Source organism: Lethenteron reissneri, chromosome 48 (assembly GCF_015708825.2).
Source record: "Lethenteron reissneri isolate LAM-NWPU_2019-01 chromosome 48, ASM1570882v1, whole genome shotgun sequence".
NCBI lineage: Eukaryota > Metazoa > Chordata > Hyperoartia > Petromyzontiformes > Petromyzontidae > Lethenteron > Lethenteron reissneri.
The window spans coordinates 2,285,335-2,307,197 of NC_083826.1; the positions used below are offsets into that span (position 1 = coordinate 2,285,335).

The window sequence follows — 21,863 nt, forward strand, 5'->3', positions numbered from 1 at the left end:
CTTGGACTTCCATAACAATGACTTTGTCCCACCTCTGCTGGTTACCCTGGGGACTCGGTGACCTGGGGAGGCAGGAGGGTGTGGGGGACCTGGTTACCCTGGGGACTCGGTGACCTGGGGAGCCAGGGGGGTGTGGGGGTCCTGGTTACCATGGGTACTCGGTGACCTGGGGAGTCAAGGGGGTGTGGGGCCCTGGTTATCCTGGGGACTCGGTGACCTGGGGAGGCAGGGGGGTGTGGAGGACCTGGTTACCCGAGGGACCTGGGGAGCTAGGGATGTTAACTTTGCAAATAGAAGTCACGTTTTGATGCTAGATAGGTGTAAGAGAGCTTTGGGTTAAAGTTTGAAGTCGCTTTACCGCACGCATTGTCGTAGAACGGTTTTTTCTATTCCTCAAAGGTCACTGAGGTCGACCAAACGATCCCAAAGTCTGCAAGTGCTAGCGACGGTCATTCCGAGACTGCGTCTTTCAGAGTTTGCGCGCGTCTGTGGAAATACCGCACAGCTTGCGAGTACGTGCAGCTTCCTGCTCGCACGAGCATTCGGGCGGCGCTCATCTCCCGTTGACATCCCTAAGGCAGGGTGGGGAAATTCCACATTCCCGTAGCGGGGGTGAGTCCATTCGTAGGACAACCACTGTTGGCTTCCACTAAAACGTGGTGCTTATTGTATCGACCCTCCGTGGGATGATTGGCTGAACCAACGCCCCCCCTCCCCAACCGATTGGGAGCCGCTCGCTCTGCCGCCTATCCACCTGGCCGGATTGATGACTGAGATGCAGCAATGCGTCGATTCCGAACGTGCGTTGAAATTAATTTTAGATTTTACGTTTTCGTGACTGCAAGGATCCATACTCTTTGGTTTTATCGGTAAAGTCACGGAGGTGAAAACTAAATATGAATGAAAACAACTAAATTAAATCACGACGTTTCGGAAGCAACACAAGCCTCCGTCATCAGGTGTGACTGCTCCAGCACAATTACTGTAGCGTAGACGTTCAACTTTTTTCGCACCATGCGCACGAAGCCAACCGCGCTAATCGGCCATGCGATTGATCTTTGCTCGACTGAATTACAGCCCTGTAAATGTTATTTCATTCCGGCGATTGTATGTTACCCAATTCCCTTGCAACAAATAACTCTGCGGCGGGCACTCGCCTCCTTATCACTCTTATACTGCTAGGACGTTTGCCAGCTTCATGCTCCAAATTTGAAAGGAAAACATTTTTAATTGCAAATTTACTGAATTGTGCAATTATTTTCATGTATGGGTACTCGAGCGAAGTCAGTGGAGTGAAAAGTGGTTCAAATGTCTGGGGCTTAAAAATTATTAAATTTTTGACGATGAAAAACATCCCATTCAGATGATGCCTTTATACAGACGCGGGGATGAATCTTCGGTTTCCCATGCCGAGTACAATAGAGTGAATGGCGGCATTTCCCAATTAAAAACACGAACAAAACAACTTTGGATTGTGAAAACAAACGCCGGTAATTTGCAGGGGCTTCGTGGAGAATCTAAGAACAATTGTAGGAGACATTTGGCAGCGATTGAATGAAGGATATTGGAGCGGCTCCTTTGGAAGACAAACAAAAAACCTAATCAAATTAAATTCCGATCTTGTTAAACATTAATTTGTTTAATGCCATATAAAACAACAACGTGTGTATGTATAGTCCCTGTTATCTGGATGAGGGCCTCTCCCATAAAATGCGATTCGTGGGTGCTTTATACGTTCGCTACGTTGGCCAGTGTGGGTTATTGAAGACGGAGAGCATAGACGTTTGAGCGTAGTACAATACAACCAGCGTGTCGCCGGTGGCGGTGACACTCGTGACGGACCTCGCAGCAACAAACGCCTGGGTTCGATTGCCGCCTCGGGCCGCCTTTCTGCTCGGCCATGGGGAAAGCGCTCTTCCCCCTGTTCTACGTGAGGTTTCCTACGGGTTCTCCCATACCCAAGTCACAGACACACATTGTAACCCGTATTGGCCAAACAATCTCAATGCTGCAAAATGAATCGATTGGGATCAAAGACAAAGATGCACCCCGTTTAGTCTTAAGGGGTCTGTTGGGGCAAGTGCTGTTAGCGAGCACCTATGAAGGCCGGAACGGCACACGATGCGGTGGGTGTCCAGCACCACGCCCGGCCGCCTTTGTCTCCCCAGTGGCGATGTTTACACACCGCACCAAGTACTCATTTGAGGCTGAGTCGACCTAGGGGAGGCCCAGGACCGGTTCAGATAATCGTCACCGGTGCTGGCCGTGAGCGGGAATCGAACTCGGGTGGCCGGGTTCGTAGGCGCAGCGTAGCGGTTACTGCTACACCGCCACTCAATTTGGATCACGCAGCAGTAACAGCAGCAGTAGCAGCAGCAGTAGCAGTACAGCAGCAGCAGCAGTACAGCAGCAGTAGCAGTACAGTAGCAGTAGCAGTACAGCAGCAGTAGCAGCAGCAGCAGCAGTAGCAGTACAGCAGCAGTAGCAGCAGCAGTAGCAGTACAGCAGCAGCAGCAGTACAGCAGCAGTAGCAGTACAGTAGCAGCAGTAGTAGCAGCAGTACAGTAGCAGCAGCAGCAGCAGCAGCAGCAGCAGCAGCAGTAGCAGCAGCAGTAGCAGCAGCAGTAGCAGCAGTAGTAGCAGCAGTAGCAGCAGCAGTAGTAGCAGTAGTAGCAGCAGCAGTAGCAGCAGCAGTAGCAGCACAGCAGTAGTAGCAGCAGCAGTAGCAGCAGCAGTAGCAGCAGCAGTAGCACAGCAGCAGTAGCACAGCAGCAGTAGCACAGCAGCAGTAGCAACAGCAGCAGTAGCAGCAGCAGCAGTAGCAGCAGCAGTAGCAGCAGCACAGCAGTAGTAGCAGCAGCAGTAGCAGCAGCAGTAGCAGCAGTAGTAGCAGCAGTAGCAGCAGCAGTAGCAGCAGCAGTAGCAGCAGCACAGCAGTAGTAGCAGCAGCAGTAGCAGCAGCAGTAGTAGCAGCAGCAGTAGCAGCAGCAGTACAGCAGCAATAGCAGCAGCAGCATCGCCCGTTCGCTACTGCGGGAAAGCTTAACAGGGATCCCGTGAACAGGAAGAGCCTCGGAGACTTCGCGAGGCTGTCCTGGGCAGACAGGCGGAGCGGATGCAATGATGATCATCCTCGTTCTTGCTGTGTTGGCTTCCGATGTGCCAAGGGGGATCGGGGGCAGCTTTAACCGGGGGTGATTTGGCTCGAACGAAGGGTAGAAAAGAGGGCTCCTCAAAATCAAACGTTCGATGTTGGTTGTATTTTCACCACGCCAAGCGTTGACGTTTGAGAGAATGGGCTCTCGCGTTTCGCAGGCGTTTTGTGGGCACATCCTCAGAGGTCAGAGAGAGAGAGGGAGGTTGTTGCAGCCGTGGCGGATGGTGCAAAGGTTATGGGCTCCTCAGGGTGCAGGGGTTAGCAAGGGTTAATCCTCCTGGTACGAAAACACGTTTTACAGCGCTAACAAGTGGGGGCGACTTTCCAAAAGCCCCTCGAGGGAAGCTCTTGACAAGGGGCATGAGCTCCTGCCAGCTGAGTGATGAATCTATCGTAACTTTCACTTCTAATCCGGATAATCTGCGTTGTGCCTGCCTATGTGTGCCTGCCTGTGTGTGTCTGTCTGCCTGTGTGTGTGTCTGCCTGTGTGCCTGTGTGTGTCTGTCTGTGTGTGTCTTTCTATGTGCCTGTGTGTGTCTGCCTGTCTGTGTGCCTGTGTGTGTCTGCCTGTGTGTGTCTGTCTGTGTGCCTGTCTGTGTGCCTGTGTGTGTGTCTGTGTGTGTCTGCCTGTCTGTGTGTGTCTGCCTGTGTAGCGGTTAGCGCGCTGCGCTACGAACCCGGGTTCGATTCCCGCTCACGGCCAACACCAGTGACGATTATCTGAACCGGTCCTGGGCCTCCCCTAGGTCGACTCAGCCTCAAATGAGTACTTGGTACGGTGTGTAAACATCGCCACTGGGGAGACAAAGGCGGTCGGGCGTGGTGCTGACCACCCACCCCCTCGTGTACCGTTCTGGCCTTCATAGGTGCTCGCTAACAGCACTTGCCCCAACAGTCTGTTAAGGCTATACGGGGGGTCTTTGTCTTTGCGTGTGCCTGCGGGCGTGGTATTGGCCACCCGCCCCCTCATGTGTCGTGCCAGACTCCATAGGTGCTGTTCACTACTTGCTAGTAGCACTTGCCCCAACAATCTGTGAGAGGCTGTAGGGGGGATCTTTGTCTTTGTGCCTGTTTGTGTGTGTGGCATGCGGAGAGCGGCAGTATAATCGATTAGCTCACTCTAAGCACACTGCGCTACGAACCCGGCGACCCGAGATTGATTTCCGCTCATGACCCGTGAGCATTTGGTTTTTGCTGCATTTACAAACAACTTAGGAGACGCTATTCCATTGACTTCATTCTTAACGCTCTTCAAAGTGACGCCGAATTTGTACTCTTTCGTGTCATCCATCTGATATTTCTGCATCAAAGCGGGACGCATTTCTTAACAGCAAAGGGCTCATTCGCTTATGACCATCTAGCAGTTCACCCACCAAGGCATTGGTTTAAGCAAAGCTCACTCTCATGGCGAGAGACACTGAATGTGAACATCGGTTCAGAGGTTTGCTTGCGTTGAACCAGTGCTGCTGATGAGTTGTGCTCCCAGAAGGCTATGCAGCCGATCGGTTGTGTAACAGAAAATTGCTTCTATTTTTTTTTACCGCGGAGAGACAAATACAGGGACTCATCTACTTACGAACGAGTTAGGTCCCGAAGGTCTGTTCGTAAGTCGATTTGTTCGTAAGTCCAACTTTACTCGTGTCGATTCCAAACATGTACGGCGTGTACACTAAATACGCGCAATGGCTTTAATAGTTGTATAATCTCCTGTAGATGTAGATGCCACTGGTTCTTCATGATCTGCAGATGTAGATTCCACTGGTTTTTCACGTTCTGCAGATGTAGATGCCACTGGTTCTTCATGTTCTGCAGATGTAGGTGCCACTGGTTCTTCACGTTCTGTAGATGTAGATGCCACTGGTTTTTCACGTTCTGTAGATGTAGATGCCACTGGTTCTTCGCGTTCTGCAGATGTAGATGCCACTGGTTCTTCACGTTCTGCGGATGTAGATGCTACTGGATCTTCACGTTCTGCAGATGTAGATGCCACTGGTTCTTAATGTTTTGTAGATATAGATGCCACTGGTTTTTCATATTCTACAGATGTAGATGCCACTGGTTCTTCACGTTCTGTAGATATAGATGCCACTGGTTCTTCATATTCTACAGATGTAGATGCCACTGGTTCTTCATGTTCTGTAGATGTAGATTCCACTGGTTCTTCACGCGTTGTAGATATTGATGCTACCGCAGCCATCTATTGCGCGGCGGTTGAACTTACGATTCTCGTTCCGAAAGTTCGTAAGTCGAAAGTTCGTAAGTAGATGATATTACGTGCGGGATACGGTTCGTACTGGATTTCATTACAGTCCTAATCACACTCTTATCTGAAAATGTAACAAAGTGCAATTATCGGCCCTTATCAAACATAACCTTTTATTGGGTGTAGTTCGTAACGAAGAAAGTAAGCGTGAACCACTGGAATGTTGTTACGAAAATAGTGGTGGGCCAAGCCTTAAGCGCCACTCTGATGGAATGTAAGTCCGATAGGAGGTTGCCGGATCCGAAGAGCCAGCCTCTTATCTGTCCGATAATCTGTAAATAAACACTGCCTCTGGAAACAATCACGTGGCCCCTTGTTGCTAAGTCCGCAGGATAATAATTGCGAGATTTTATAGTCACTGGGTTAAAGTTTTTTTAGTCAGGTAAACATGAGGTTTATCGAACAGCTAATAAAATATATACTTTGGTAACGTGGTGGCGATCACGTTTCATTTGAGTATTTGATACGTCTAACCTGTTGCGACAGATACAATGCTTACTCCTTAGTTCAATCTAGATTTGAGGTTTTCGTGACTGAAGGGATCCATACTCTTTGGTTCTTTCGGTAAAGTCACGTAGGTAGAAAAATAATAGATCACGACGTTTCGATCGCAGCACAAGCAACCGTCATCAGGTGAGACAAACACAGCAGGATACATTATTTTTTCTATCTACGTGACTTTACCGAAAGAACCAAAGAGTATGGATTCCTGCAGTCACGAAAGCTTCAAATGAAGAAAGATATAATGCTTGATCATTTATTTTTGGGGTCAGGTCGCTTGAGTAGATTGCGTCGTAAACTATCGTTCATGAGACACAGCCAATGAATACAGTTGTCACGCGAATTAAGGTGACAATTTATGACTGCTTCGGCAGTGTTGGAGAGCCAACTACACCACTTACCAATCAATCAATGAAGAATCACTGGATTAAAACATTTATTTTCCTAATTTCTTGGTCTATCAACAGAAGACGATGATTTGAAATTGGTCTACAAACGTCACGACTCGTAACGTGGCCACCGTCACGTCAAAGGAGTATGCACATACCTCCTCTTATCCGTCTTGATACTGGAGACCAGGATCGCTAATCCTAGAATCCACGGGGTTATCCGCGATTCGACTCGACTTATGCGCAGAAAAACAATCCCAGATAATCGCGGATGATATTATTGGAGTGATTTGACACTGAATTCCTCTTACCCTGCGGAAATATGGAAAAAAATTCGAATAGCAGTGGATGATAGGAAGGAATATGGCCGCGAGTAATTGACGTTTTTGCGGAACCTACTGCTGCTCCCGCAGACAATAGGAGCCGTGGGTAATAGGGTCGCGGATAGGAGTTCTACCGTAAATGATTTTGCAGTCAGAGGGATGAAATTTGTAAGTTGAGTAAAAGTCCTCTTGTCCGTGCCCTCGTTATCTACAATGCGGAATTGATCCACTCACAGGCCCGTTCATTATCCGTGCACAGTCGGGGGCCCGGTGGAAATTTTGGTGCGTTTGTCGACGCGTCCCACGAGTGAATTACGGTCATTCAAGGGCACACACAGGAAGAGACGGGGGAGGGGGAGCGGCTGATGTGCCTCTTCAGTGACCAGGAAACAAGCTTACAGCCCACACATTTAACCCCGTGGGCCATTCAGGAGCGAGTGCTCTTGGCGAGCACCTCTTGACGTGCCCGTCGCGTTCCTCGCAGAAGCGAGGGTCAGCGTGGGTCTGCGCCACAGATGGCCAAGCATTGTTGGTCTCCCCGGCGATGCTTCCGGTCACACCGCTGCAACCGGTCAACCTCAGGAAGACCCAGGTCCAGTTGCGGATGAATTGCCCATGGTGATGTTAGCGGCGATGGGGGTAGAGCGCCCGTCTTTGCCGATGCCGGGATTGTGGCGTCCTTCGTGCGGTGCACGGAGAATCGGGGCTACGACTCCTCCGCGCACAGGAATGCGGCACAACGGACGCTTACAATGCGCCGCTTGTGCAGGGGCACGGCGCGCACCGCGGGCGAGTTTGTTTCGCATTACAGCATTTTGCCTCCGTGAAGTTTTAATTTGTGTTCGTGGATTTGTAAAAAAAAAATTTGGGAAAAATATCCTCGATTGTTGTTGAGAGTGGCCTTGGTGAGAGCGATTGTCTCTACCCCTGTATTTGCCCGCTCTGCATGAAATGTCAGCAGCAGCTAGTAGCAGTCCCCTCTTTTTACACGCTTTTATTTAACTCACTCTGTCTATTGTTGTTGTCGTCGTTGTCGTATCCTCAAATCTTGTAACTCAATTTGAACCCACTTCCCAATGTGGTATCGACTGCAAACTTAGTATACTTATGTCATATTGATGACAATACTATATTTAATAATGATAAAAAATTCAACGATCTTTTACACGCTTTCTATGAACTCACTTTGTTTGTTGATGTCGTATCCTCAAATCTTGTAACTCAATTTTAACACACTTCCCAATGTGGTATCGACTGCAAACTTGGTACACTTATGTCATACTGATGACAATACTATATTCTATCCCAAAAAATGTTAAAAAGTATTTTTAAACATTCATTTTTATATGTTATGTTTCGGCTTGGGTCTAATTGTCCACGCTCAACTGACGTTGGCTGTAAATCACCACGGTCCCTTACGTTATGGCAAGCTTCAGGGCCACTTCCTCGAGTCGTGAAGTTCTTCCATCACTAGTGCGGTACATTTCATTAAAGCGTATTTAAAAAAAGTATTTTTTAATATTACTTATTTGGATGCACTTGACACAGTTTTTATTTGAGGCCTTCGCTGCTGAGAGATTGGATGACTGCATCAGTTTCGAGCCAATCAAACCAAGGGCTCTCCATAAGTTATACGAATGCATAGGGATGAGTTTTTGGATGATGACGTTTCAGATTTAGGATTTTTAAGGGGGCAATTTCGGATATATGTTGTTTCCCTTCTTCAGACTTTCAAATACTGTAATTCCCACTCTGCGTCTTCGTGTTAACTATAGTGACGTCAGCCGACGCCATTGTTCGCAGGAAATGCGTGGACATGACCTCGTTTTGGGAGACTATTTTTGGGCGACGTTGCTGCTGACGCGTCAAGAACACCGCGTGTGTGGGGAGCGGTGGTGCAGCGGTTAGCGCTGCGCTACGAACCCGGCAGCCTGAGTTCTATTCCTGTTGCGGGTGAAGTTGGCCACAGCTCCTAGGCCAGATGCTCTTTGGTCAAGGAGCCTCGAGACATGAAGTGAAACAAAAAAAACATGTATTCTATAATAACAGTAATAATGAACAAATGTGCTTTCTAGTGCAGTATTATATTATTTAACACTTCCACGTAAATATGGGCACGTACGTGTTTGCGCCCCATCTAAACGAGTGGAACAGAGGCACTCTTGGGCGTGCATTGACAATCGATGCGGAGGCCAAAATGCCATTTCCCTCGCAGCACTTTGGAAGCGTTCCCGGGTGAACTGCCAGGCACAGGCCTGCACCTGTACCGGTGACGTAATATTTACAGCAGGTAGCACTGTCGTGTTTTCATTTTTGGCGGTTGTCAAAACACCACTGTATTGCATAGCTAAGGCCGTGGCTATGCACGGGGACTTGGCGAAACTGTGAAAGGAAACGGACAAATGTGCTGCCCGCGCCAATGATTTGCCACGCCGCGTGTCCCGCCCGCTGTGGACTGAGGTGTTGGCTTCAATTGGCGCCACGGTGGCTAGGAGATGTCAACAACCTCGCCCGGTACGCAGGAGGTTTCGTGGGTTCAATCCCTAACCCCGACGTCTAGTCGTGCATTTGGAGTTCTCGACATTGGACGCCGTTGACCTCAGATGCTAACGACCGCTGCCCCCCCCCCCCCCCCCCCCACATTGTGTGCCCCCCCCCCACGGTCGTTTTTTAAATCCTTTATATTAAGTTCGCTTGCGTGCTTGCTTGCTTGCTTACGACCGTGCAAATCTTTCGGTCGTTTTTTAACCCACTTCCCGTGATCCAATCGAGCTGACATTTTGCACACAGACTCGTTGTGCGAGACAATTAATGTTCGTGAATTTTTTTTTCTCCAAAATTTTACACTGTTTAGGGAAAACAAATTAAATTATTAATTACCAATTGCTTAATACTGGCACACAATCATCTGACCCATAGGTGGCAGCCATCTCAAGCCAGAGGACGAGAGGACTCTAGCCGCCACGCATATAAAGGATTTATAGTGAAAAACTTTGTTTTTACGGGTTATACTTGTTTAGGTTGTAAAAACACGACGGTGTTGTATAGCTTAGGCCGCGCTATGCAGGGGACTGGGTGAAACTGTGAAAGGACACGGATGATCCGGTCCTGGGCCTCCCCTAGGTTGACTCAGCCTCAAATGAGTGCCTGGTGCGGTGCGTAAACATCGTGTGCCGTCGCTGACAGGACATGCCCAGAGTCTGTTGGGGCTATACGGGGGATCTCTTCGTCTTTGGCCTTAAAATCAAACAATGTAAAATAGGCAACATTTCGGAATAAAGAAGGGACATTGCCCGAAACGTTGGCGATTATAGCCACGGTGCTAATGATGAATGTGTTGAGGTTATTTTTCTCATATTAGCGATTTCACTGTCAGTTGTCGGATAAATAAAAACAAAATGTGTGTGTTTTTTTTTTCTTTAACACATCGTCCAAACTTTCGTGTTTAGGCCTGATTTAAAAAATTTTCTGATGAATCTGAAAATCAGGAACACATCCCGAAAGTTGCACGCTCTCTGACGAAACGAGCTGTGTGTACACGCGGTGCTATCTTCTGTACGCCGTTGTGGAACATGAAACAAGAAATAAACTCTCGCTTTGAGGAGTTCGCATGCAGACGCAGTCGTTGAAACGGTTTTTTGAAGTGCGGAATTGAGCACACACACTCGTGACAAAATACACACAACCAGGGCACAGGGCCACACTGCTTAAACACAACCCCCACGGACTCAAACACTCACCCAGGGCTCCACCCAGTCAGGGTTCAACTCATCCCTCTCCCCACCACGAGATGAAACGCTACCTACTGTCCACCACTACCACCAATGCCACCACCACCACCATCCACCAATACCACCATCATCACCACCATCATCCACCAATACCACCATCATCACCATCATCATCCACCACCAATACCATCATCATCACCACCATCATCCACCAATACCACCATCATCACCACCATCATCCACTACCAATACCACCATCATCACCATCATCATCCACCACCAATACCACCATCATCATCACCATCATCATCCACTACCAATACCACCATCATCACCATCATCATCCACCACCAATACCACCATCATCATCACCATCATCATCCACTACCAAAACCACCATCATCACCACCATCATCCACTACCAATACCACCATCATCACCACCATCATCCACCAATACCACCATCATCACCACCATCATCCACCAATACCACCATCATCACCACCATCATCCACTACCAATACCACCATCATCACCACCATCATCCACCAATACCACCATCACCACCACCATCATCCACCAATACCACCATCATCACCACCATCATCCACCAATACCACCATCATCACCATCATCATCCACTACCAATACCACCATCATCACCATCATCATCCACCACCAATACCACCATCATCATCACCATCATCATCCACTACCAATACCACCATCATCACCATCATCATCCACTACCAATACCACCATCATCACCATCATAATCCACCACCAATACCACCATCATCATCACCATCATCATCCACTACCAATACCACCATCATCACCACCATCATCCACTACCAATACCACCATCATCACCATCATCATCCACCACCAATACCACCATCATTACCGTCATCACCATCATCCACCACCAATATCACCACCATTACCGTCATCATCATCATCACCCCACCACCAATTCCACCATCATTACCTCATCATCGTCTCACCACCAATACCACTACTGCTACTACCACCATTATAACCGCCACCCACGTCCATCACCACCATCATCTTAACCACCACCACAGCCACCACCACCACCACCGCTGCAGCCATGACCTGCGGATTTGCAGATATTCCAGCACATCAGTTACCTCGACAAAAAGATAATTCGGAGAACAACAGGGCAGGTGACAACCCTGTACTTGACAATCCTGAGCAATGGATTTGTCATCATTCTGAAAAGCATTGCCATTGCAGTGAAAGAAATTAGCAATGCCTTCTTTGTTTTCAATCAGGTGAAGTTGGCCACAGCTCCGAGGCCAGATGTTGTTTGGGCAAGGGGCCACTAGGCATGAAAAAAACACCAAGTGCATCGCAGATAAGAATTAAAGTGAAACAAAAAAAACACACATGTACTCGATGATGATAACAATAATGAACAAATGTTCATTTCAGTGCAGTACTGAGTTGTTTAACACCGACACATAAATATTGGCACGTATGTGTTTGCGCCCTTCTAAGTGAGTGGAACAGAGGCACTTATGGGCATGCATTGACAATCGATGCGGAGGGTGAAATGCCATACCCCTCGCAGCACTTTGGAAGCGTTCCCGGGTGAACTGCCAGGCGCAGGCCTGCACCTGTACCGGTGACATAATATTTACAGCAGGTAGCACGGTCGTGTTTTATTTTTGGCGGTTGTCAAAACACCACTGTATTGCATAGCTAAGGCCGCGGCTATGCACGGGACACGGACTAACGTGTCGCCCGTGCCAATGCTTTGCCACGCCGCGTGTCCCGCTCGCTGTGGACTGAGATGTTGCCTTCAATTGGCGCCACGGTGGCTAGGAGATGTTAACAACCTCGCCCGGTACGCAGGAGGTTTCGTGGGTTCGATCCCAAACCCCGACGCCTAGCCGTGCATTTGGAGTTCTCGACATTGAACGACGACCTCAGATGCTAACGACCGCTGCCCCCCCCCCCCACACTATGTGCCCCCCCATCCCCACCACGTGCAGCTGATGTCGGAGCAACCGAACCTCGTGCGCGCGCAAGCCGAGGGCGGCAACTGCCGCTGCAAGTGCGTGGTGCGTCCGCTGGGACACGGCGCTTGCGAGCGCCTGCGCGCCGCCGCCGCCGCAGGAGGCAGCGGCCGCCCCGTCGACTCGTACGCCGTGGAGACGGTGACGGCGGGAGGCAGCGACTGCCGCTGCTCTTGCTCCGCGCCGCCCGCCTCGCTCAACCCCTGCGAGGCCGAGTGGAGGTTCGACCGCCTGAAGGCGCGCTCGCCTGACCTCGCCAAGGTAACGGTGGCGAGCGGGGTCCGGACGAGAGCACCCCCCCCACACCCCCCCACCCCCTGATTCGCTGCACGAAACATTGTTTTACCAGGTCAGGGCCCAATTGAGCTTCGGAGTTATTTTTTCAGGAGCGAGCTGGCGACAAGAAGTGATCGCCCAACGAATCGGCTTCTCACGTGGAAATGTGTAAAGCGTCCAAATACTCTACACGTGCGTTTTTTTAAATGATAAATGTGGAGGGAAAAACCGAAAGGAAACCGGTAGGCAAATCCACGCGACCACGGGGAGAGAGAAAGAGAGAGAGACACGCAAACTCCAAATATACAGCCGTCAGTGGCCAGGATCGAACCCACGGTCTCCCGTATACCGGGCGAGGTAGTGAGCATCTCGCCACCGCGACACGACTCAATCGTCGCGTTGTTGCGTGCGGCCTCCGGTTGTGAATGATCAGGTGACTCGAGGGTTGATCAGCGATGTCTTCAGGTTTGTAAAGATGTGCGGGCGGGAGTCACGTGGGGGCTGTAGTAATGGCTCGCCGTCGGTTGTGGTTTGCCGTGAGATCTACGGTTCAGTCAGACTCCCCCCTCAAATATGACGTCACAAAGCTCTGCCCCCCACCCCTACCCCAAAAGAAATAAAACATGCTTCAAATCGCTTTAAACTATTGTCATTGTCGTGCGTATTTAATGTGGCGCTGCACTCTGATGTTGTAGAAGAAAACATGTATTAAAACGTCTATTTAATTAAGCAGAACGTGTTGTCTATATTTTTTTAAAGTTGCGCATTTTGATATGACGTCACATTTCTCAAACCATCCCCCTCTTCGTCACACATCGTCACAAATGTCTGACCCACCCCTCCCCCCAGGTGCGTGACGTCATTTATGAACGGCCCCTTACGCTCATCTCTCGCACATCCCAGTGTAACATATTCGTCTGTTTGTGTTGCTGGTTATGGTCTCCCTGAGCCCACTGAGCTGCATAGGGGAGAGAGAAATGGTGCATGGCATCGAACGAGTGATGTTTTAAAAAGCCATACATTTTAAAGAGGCAACGCGCACTTAACGAACCCGTGGGGAACGTTCAATCCGCAGCTGTCCTCCCTGTCGGAGATCCTGGAGGGGGCTCTGTACAGCGTCGACCTGCTCAAGATCCACTCGTTCGTGACGCGCCTCACGCAGCAGATGACCAAGCTGGAGGAGGTGAGACAGACCCCCACCCTCCTCCGCCACGTGGTGGTGTTCCACCGCACGCACCGTGCGGCCTGGCACCCCTGCGTGCGTGCGTGTGTGCGCGCACGTGCTCCGACACACCCTTGTGTCCGCACGCCACCCTGTGAGCGGCCGTGTAGCGGCTCAACCCGGCGTCCCGGGTTCGATTTCCGCTCACGGCCAACGCTGGCGATGATTATCCGAACCGGTCTTGGGCCTCCCCGAGGTCTCGGATGAGTACCTGGTGCGATGTGTACAACACGTGGTGTACAACACGTGGTGTTGTACACCCACCACCTCGTGTGCCGTGTCCCGCTTTCAGAGGAGCTGCTCGTTCAGAGCACTTGCCCCAACAGTCTGTTAAGGCTACACGGGGGATCTTTGTGTTTGTACGACACATCGCGCGCGTGTGTGTGTGTTAGTGCCCCAGCTGGTGAAGGGGGGTGGGGGAACCCAGGTGCCGGTTCAGATATCACTCATCCACCGGTGCTAAGGCACGTCGTCCGCACAAGAGCCGATCTGTTGCGAAACCACATCGCACGACACGAGCCGTTACCTGCAGCGAGGGTGTGTGTGTGTGAGTGTGGTTGACGTGGTTGGCTAATGAAGCGGACCCATTTCAGTTGAGATGCGGTTACATGGAACGTAAAAAAACATGAATTATGTAATCGCCGTCGTTATCATCATCCTCATCACTGCTGGATGAAGGCCTCTCCCAAGCCAGCACCGTCTCTCTAACTCTTCTACGAAGTAACGATCCACCCGGCACCTGTACACGAGCCGACTTTGTCGCTCCATCTCCCTTCGGCGGACGTACCTCTCAGACGCGTTCCGTTCTTTGGCTGCGACTCCTTCGCCGGTCTCGACCATCGTCTCAGCCCGCCGTGACGCGCCCTGCCCAAGCCCACTCACTTGAATTCCATCTCCATCCTGCGCGTGCTCTCTACCGCGCGTATTCCTCTCTCCGGCTCTCAATGCGTTCCACACACGGGGTCTCTCCACGCTGCCTTTCGCGCCTCGTTTCATTAAGAAGAGCCCCCCCCCAGGATGAATTCACGTCACCCGCCAGTCACGCGTAGCCCTCGCAGGGAATGGAACTGAGGTCGGCGGGTTCATGGCGCCACCGCCGCCGCTACCCCCCTCACGTGTGCCGAGCGCTCGGCTTTTCTTTCGCGTCCTCGTAAACAAAGCTTCTTGGGAGATTTAGAACCATATTAGGGTTTAGGGAAAAGATAAACACGACTTGATGATTATTGTTTAAAGCAGTTTTTTTTTTTTTACGAGAGCAAAGGGAAGGCTTTCCCTGGTCCGCCACCGTTGCCTTCGACGACGCGAGTCACAATTTGCAAGGCTCCCGGCGTGTCCCGCCGTCGCAACATAACGGTGGCTGATCCGACGGCAATTGGCGGCAGAGGGATTCTACGAGAGGTCGCGAAGGTGGATACATTCTCTGGCGCGTGTCGTGACGGGCGCTGAAAGATCCCCCGACCGTGTCCGTCCAGCGCTCGCCGAGTTGCATTGGCTTCCAGTCGATAAGCGACTACGTGATACGGGTACGCTCGTGACACACAAAGTGCTTTGCCACAAATGAAGCCCAACACCTTGCTGATCTCGACAAGGAGCATGAACCATCATCGCGTGAACCTCCGGTCACGCTCGCAGCGGCGGCTTTTTGCCAGCTACCGAACAAAGACGGTCACCGCATCGCGCAATTTCAGATGTGCGTCTGCGGCCGTCTGGAACGCTCTTGCTTCCGATATCAGGAAGCCACTGGAGCTGCGCACTTTTAAATCATCATCATCTAGATTGACAAACTTATTTATTTATAACTTCTTTTAATGTTTATTTTGGTGTCCGTCTACACCTTCTATTAGCACGGTTGGCTGCGTACGGTGCGAAAGAAGTTCAACAAATTAGCCTCCCACCCCACTCGACTGCACCCCACCCCCTCCCCACATTCCCAGGGATTTCGAGGCAATAAAATTTAAATTTATTCCAGACCCTTACATTTTTTTTTACGAGCGCAATGTGGATCTGTGTCTCTGGCGACCACTGTGACCGATTCTGGTTCGTGTCTCGCGTCACTCACGCACGCACACACGTGCACATTGGCACGCGTGTCACATGCACGCGGATGTGAGACTATTAAAGTCGTAATTTTTTTTATTTTAGCAGAGAAGGCCCCGCTGAGCTGTGGAGCTCTTTTTCAGAAGCGACCTGGCTATCACAAATGATAGCTCAGCAAAGTGGCTTATCGTGTGCAAATATATAGCAGCCACATTTGGCTGCTGTACATTTGGAGAAAAAAAACTGCAGGACCCGGAGAAACATCCACGTGACCATGGGGAGAACTTGCAAACTCCAAATTTACAGAGATCAAACCCACGACTCCCTGTATACCAGGGGAGGTAGTTAACATCTCGTAGCCATCGTGATGCCCCTGTAATGTTATGATCCACCCATCACCTGCACTTGATGGATTGGCTGGCTGCTGTAGTGTAAGGAATTTACAACCCCCACGTGTATGACCATATTGTGAGGCCCCCGTACGAACATCTGCAGTTCAAATGAGATTTTCTTGGACATCACTGATGGAGGCCCACAATACTTTAGCCATGCACAGTTATCGGCCGTGATGAATCCACTGCTATATGAAGGTCTCAAGCCGCACCGCCATCTCTCAAGATTCCTGCGGTGTAACAATCCACGCCGCCCCTGAACCGATTTAATCCGCTCCATCTCCCCCATTGGACGTCCAGTGCAATCTCTTTCCCAGGCCCAGCCACTCACTTTATTCAGCGGTTCGCTTTAATGTCTCCGATTTGTATTGTGTTGTCTGATCCATGGGTTCCTCTTGTTGTCTCACAGGGTAAAGCTTCTCCATGACCCTCTGAGCACTTTTTTTTGTCTTTGTTCCATCTAAATCGTGACCGTCTATGATTTTATATTGACCCAGAGGGGGTCATCTTCACCCTCGTTGCTGCCCTCTTCATATTCGGTGACGGCTGCTCCGTCTCCGTTGGCTCGCCGTGTTGGGGCGGCTTCCGTTGATGGCTGTGCAGTTCAGTCTTAGAGTCGCAGATGCTTCTCAGTGGGGGACTTTTCACTCACTCAGTCACTCACTCACTCAACCACTCAACCACCCACGCACTCACTCAACCACCCATTCACTTAATCAACCACTCACTTACTCACTCAACCACTCAATCAATCAACCACCCACCCACCCACTCACCCACTCAATCAACCACCCATTCACTCAACGACCCACTCACTCAATTAACCACACGGTCAACCACCCCGTCGCTTAATCAACCACCCTCTCACGTGTTAACCCCCCCCCCCCTGCACCACACTGGAGTATTCCGATGCAATAAAACCAATAGAAGTACTACCTGCTGCCTCTCAAGGAAAGGTGGAGTTGGAGTTTACCATTGCCTCAGGGCTGTCGTTGGAACACCGGGGGGTAAAACCCTCCTGGGATGGCTTCTCCACGAGTTCACAACTCCCCGTGGTCTCTCTCCCCCCGCCGCCCCCGCTCCCTCCCCAACTGCGACCGCAGGCCGTGAACGTGAACCTGACGCGGGAGAACGAGGTGATCAAGGAGAGCATCGGGCGCCTCAACGGGCAGATGCACAAGTACGAGAACTACACGGACATCATCCTGGGCATCAAGAAGGAGATCTCGTCCATCGGCCTGGCCCTGCTGCAGAAGGACTCGGCGAGCACCCAGGACGTCCGAGCCCAGGCACGGGCCGGCAGTGGGGGGTGTGGTGGGGGGGGGTTAGGCATCTGGCTCCTGGGGCACTCCAAGACCTTCCCAGGTCGCCGGCTCGATTCCGTGTCCGCTGCTGGATGTGAAGGCCGCCGCACACCACGTGGCACGATGGTGGTCTTCTTCTTTCGTATGCCATTGTGAAAACAACAGTTACATTTTTTTCTTAATGATCGTCATAAATGAATGCAAATGTTCCTCATCCAGTCCAATGATGTGGTTGACGCAGTGTGGATTTCAGCGATACCGTCAGGATGTGCGTGGATGGAGTATTCATCGGTGATGTGCTTGATGGTTTGGGCGATTCTTTGATCTTCCATTTACGGAACGTGCACGCGCATCAGCGTGGTCCATAGCCAGTCGTGGAAGAGAGTATCCCGGTACTTCCACCGTCGGATCGTAATTCAGACCATGATGGCCACGGTGGTTGATTGGCCAAACTGCACGGCGGTCGGTGCAGGCCCGGGTTCAGTGCAGATGCCGCTGGCCGCTGAAGTTGGCCTTGGCCGGGAATTGAACCCGGGGTTCTGGATTCACGGCGCGCGGTGGACCAACCACGGCGCCGCTGCGTCACCCCCTTTACCGAACGCTGCGGCCCATCTCGCCTCCCTCCCTGCCTCTTTTTTTTCGGACTTCCGATGAGAAGAAACCAAAAAAAATTCTGTCATTCGGCACTTTGCTTCGTTCATCATTTTTTGTTGTTGCTTTTATGGCCTCTTTTTTTTTTATTAACAAGAAACGCGGTCACTCCCTCCCTCCGCCCGGCACGCCGCCGCCCTCCCCGCAGGACACGGCAGGCCCGGCTAAGGCGGCCGAGGCCTCCAAGCCGGCGCACGGCAAGGCGGTGGCGGCGGCGGCAGCGGCCGCCTCCAAGAAGCAGGAGGCCGCGGCGAAGGTGGCGCGGGAGAAGGAGAAGCGGGGGAAGGAGACGACGGGGAAGACGGGGGTGCAGCCCCGGGCGGCACCACCCCGACCCCGTGCTGCCCCCGTGCCGGCTGGGAGAGCGGCCGTGCTGCGGGAGGTGAAGTACTACCGCACGGAGCGCGGGGACGAGCGGCACAGCGACGCGCGCCACCGCAGTGAGTCCTTCGCCGGCCACGGCGGCGCTCGCGCCCTCGCGGTTCGACGCGTGTGGGCGTGTGTACCTGGCCTCAAGGTGCACATAGCCTGGCACAAGCGTCGTGGTGACGTCACCGCCACTTAGTGGCGAACGGCGGTTGTTGTGTGTAGGATGCTTCTGGGGAGTTAGAGGCAGTTGTCCTTTGGCAATAATGGAGGGCAGAGGGGTGTCGGTCAGATAAAGTTGGCACAGTGGGGAGCACAGATGGTGCATCTGCCAGCCATCTCAGTCAGTCAACCCATGGTGCCTGGGTCTGTTCTGTGACCTGCCATCGATCCTTCGACACTTCACGTGGCCTCAAAGTGCACCTAGCCTGGCACAAGCACTGTGGCGACATCACCGCCTACTTAGTGGCGAACGGCAGTTGTCGTTATATGTGAGTGCATGTATGTATGTATGTGGAGCTTTTTTGGATCGCACTGCACTAATCGGTGGTGCAGGGGAAGGAGTGTGTCTGTGGGGAGAAGTAGTTTGGTGGGGTGCGGTAGTGTAGCTCACGGCAACCAGTGACGATAATTCTCACTGAAATGTTAACCCTAAGCGGGAATTGAACTCAGGTCGCGGGGTATCGTAGTGCAGTGTGAACGAACGCTCCTATTCAAACACACTCACAAATCAAGAGAAAGACCCCCCCCCCCCCTCGCCCGTGTCGCCTTCACAGACTGTTGGAGGCAAGTGCTGTTAGCGAGCAGCACCTATGAAGGCCGGCACGGCACACGAGGGGGTTGGTGGCCAGCACCACGCCCGGCCACCTTTGGTTCCCCGTTGTCGATGTTTACACACCGCATCGGGTACTCACTTTGAGGCTGAGTCGACGAGTATACACATACACACACGCGCGCATGCATCCAGCGAGATGGCTCAGCGGTAGAAGTGAGCGGAAGGTTGCAAGTTCGAATCTTAGTTTCGGGTGCACTCAGCCCATCGTCCCTTCTGGGGTCAATAAACTCTGCGGAGAAGTAAACAGTGGTTGTCCTACGAATGGACGTGACCCTGCCCACGGGAAGGTGGAGTGTCCACCACGGGTTCTGGTGTGTCAAACATGGGAGCGAGCACCCAATGCCCCCAATGCTCACTTGAGCAGTCACTCGCTCGGGGCTGTTCTTTTGTTTATTCATTTCGAATTGGCAACAAATTCCTGGTTTCCATTTAGCACCTTCTCGTCGCGTGAGGAGCCCGTTACTCTGCGAATGGCAAGGCAAACTCTAACAGCTTGCCATGAGATACACTTACAGAGAACGGGGTTGGCTGGACTGTGTGTGTGTGTGTGCGCGTGTTTATCCGTGATTAGACAAATAGTCCCCGGCGTAGTCTATAACGGAGCGCCAGTGGCAAGCGCTGTTAGCGAGCACCGGTGGAGGCCAACACGGCACTCAATGAAGGTGCTTTTGGCCAGCACTCAGCCACCGTTGTCTCCCCAGTGCTCCAGTTCACTCAGTTAAGGCTGAGTCGACCTAGGAGAGTCCCAGGACCGGTTCAGATATTCGTGGTACTTGCCACACCACCTGCATGTACGCCATGCCTAGCCTGAATAGATGCACACTGACAGCACTTGTGTAGGTTATACGGGGGATCGTTGTCCTTGTATCTGTGTATCTGGATGTTAAACGTTATTTTATTTTTTTGGTAAAATTTTGCTTGGAGGGCGCCACCACAGTGCTGAGATGTTAACTACCTCGCCTGGTATACAGGAGGGCGTGGTTTCGATCCTGGCCCTGACCCCTGTATATTTAGAGTTTGCATGTGTCTCTCTCCCCGTTCTCGCGTGGATTTTTCTCCTGGTCCTCCGGTTTTTCCCTCTACATTTAGAATCATGTGTTTAGAGTGTTTAGCCGCTAAAACATTTCCACGTGATGAGCCACTTCGCAGAGCTATCAGTTTGTGGCCAGGTCGCTTCTAAAAAAGGGCGAAACAGCTCAGTGTGCCTTACCTGTTCAAATTAAAAAGTTTCGTTTTCAATTTAGTTTAGGGTAAAAATATAAACGCCCTTCCAAAATCACTCACCCCGCTTGTAAACCAGACGAAACACGTGGCACACACTTGCTTTATATTTTGTGGAACAAATCATTTGCTGATGTAGCCGCCGCTGCTGCAGTGCTGCTGCTGCGTTGGCAGTGGTGCACAAGTACAAACAACAACAACTCGATACATCCGTCAATAATAACACCGTGGCATTAAACATAAAAGTGTGTAAGGCGTTACGTTTCGGGCCGCCGCCCTCGCTCATGGCACAGAGGCCAGAGAGGCACTGCCACGAAGAATGGCCTTTGCTGGAAAGATCACCTATTATGTAGCTTTTGTTTAAGGCCACTGTGTCATTGACAAATGTATATATATATATATAATTTGTTGTTTTAGACAATGCATTTTCCTTCTCGCCCAATTGAGAAGTTTCCCCTCCCAGTCGATGCTCCATACTTTGCAGTCCTTCCCCCCGCACCGCCGATTAGCCACGGCTGGCTACGTACGGTGTGAAAGAAGTTCAACGTACACACAAACACACAAACCCTCCATACACCCTCAACCCCCAAGGCAGTCCCCTCACTCACAAATCCCTCCTCTCCAACTATGACTGCCCTTGCTGCCAGCTCTCTCATTCTCACGACCCTCCTCCTCCTGCTACAGCACTCGTGAGCCGCAAAGGCCGCATTCAATGTTTCATCAACTCAACCGGCCAGGCCGTCGTTCGGCGGAAGAGCAAGCGGCTCGCAATCGGAACGGTTAGCGAGTTCAAATCCTGGTTGGCGGTTGACTCGGCTCATCACGAGTTACACTTTTGGGGATGTCAACAGTTGATTTGTCGTATGGATAGACTCATCCCCGCCATACGAATATGGAACTTCCACCACCGGCTCAGGGCTGTAAATGGGAGAGGAACACCATGACCCTCGGTGCTTGTTCGAGCAGGAAATCATTTCGACTTGCTCAGTCGAGCTCCATTCGTTGCGCAGTCTTCATGACGAGACTCCGCTTGACACCTACCCAAGGTTGCCAAGCTCACGCAAATGCCACACCTGATGAATGTTAAGCACGGAGGCCAATAGCCCGGTCTTGTTTTCTTTAGGCCGAACAAAGCACGTGCTGGGGGGTA

General features: G+C 51.3%; 1 protein-coding gene across 2 annotated transcripts in view; it reads left to right on the forward strand.

The window, feature by feature from the left end:
* The window catches only part of OLFML2A (olfactomedin like 2A), a 49,911-nt gene that overhangs the window by 17,689 nt on the left and 10,359 nt on the right, over window positions 1-21,863 (forward strand). For both annotated transcript variants that reach the window (XM_061571843.1, XM_061571842.1), the window contains exons 2-5: window positions 12,386-12,670; window positions 13,761-13,868; window positions 17,440-17,625; window positions 18,440-18,731. In XM_061571843.1, coding sequence (XP_061427827.1) covers window positions 12,386-12,670; window positions 13,761-13,868; window positions 17,440-17,625; window positions 18,440-18,731 — 871 coding nt within the window. The remainder of the gene's footprint in view (window positions 1-12,385; window positions 12,671-13,760; window positions 13,869-17,439; window positions 17,626-18,439; window positions 18,732-21,863) is intronic.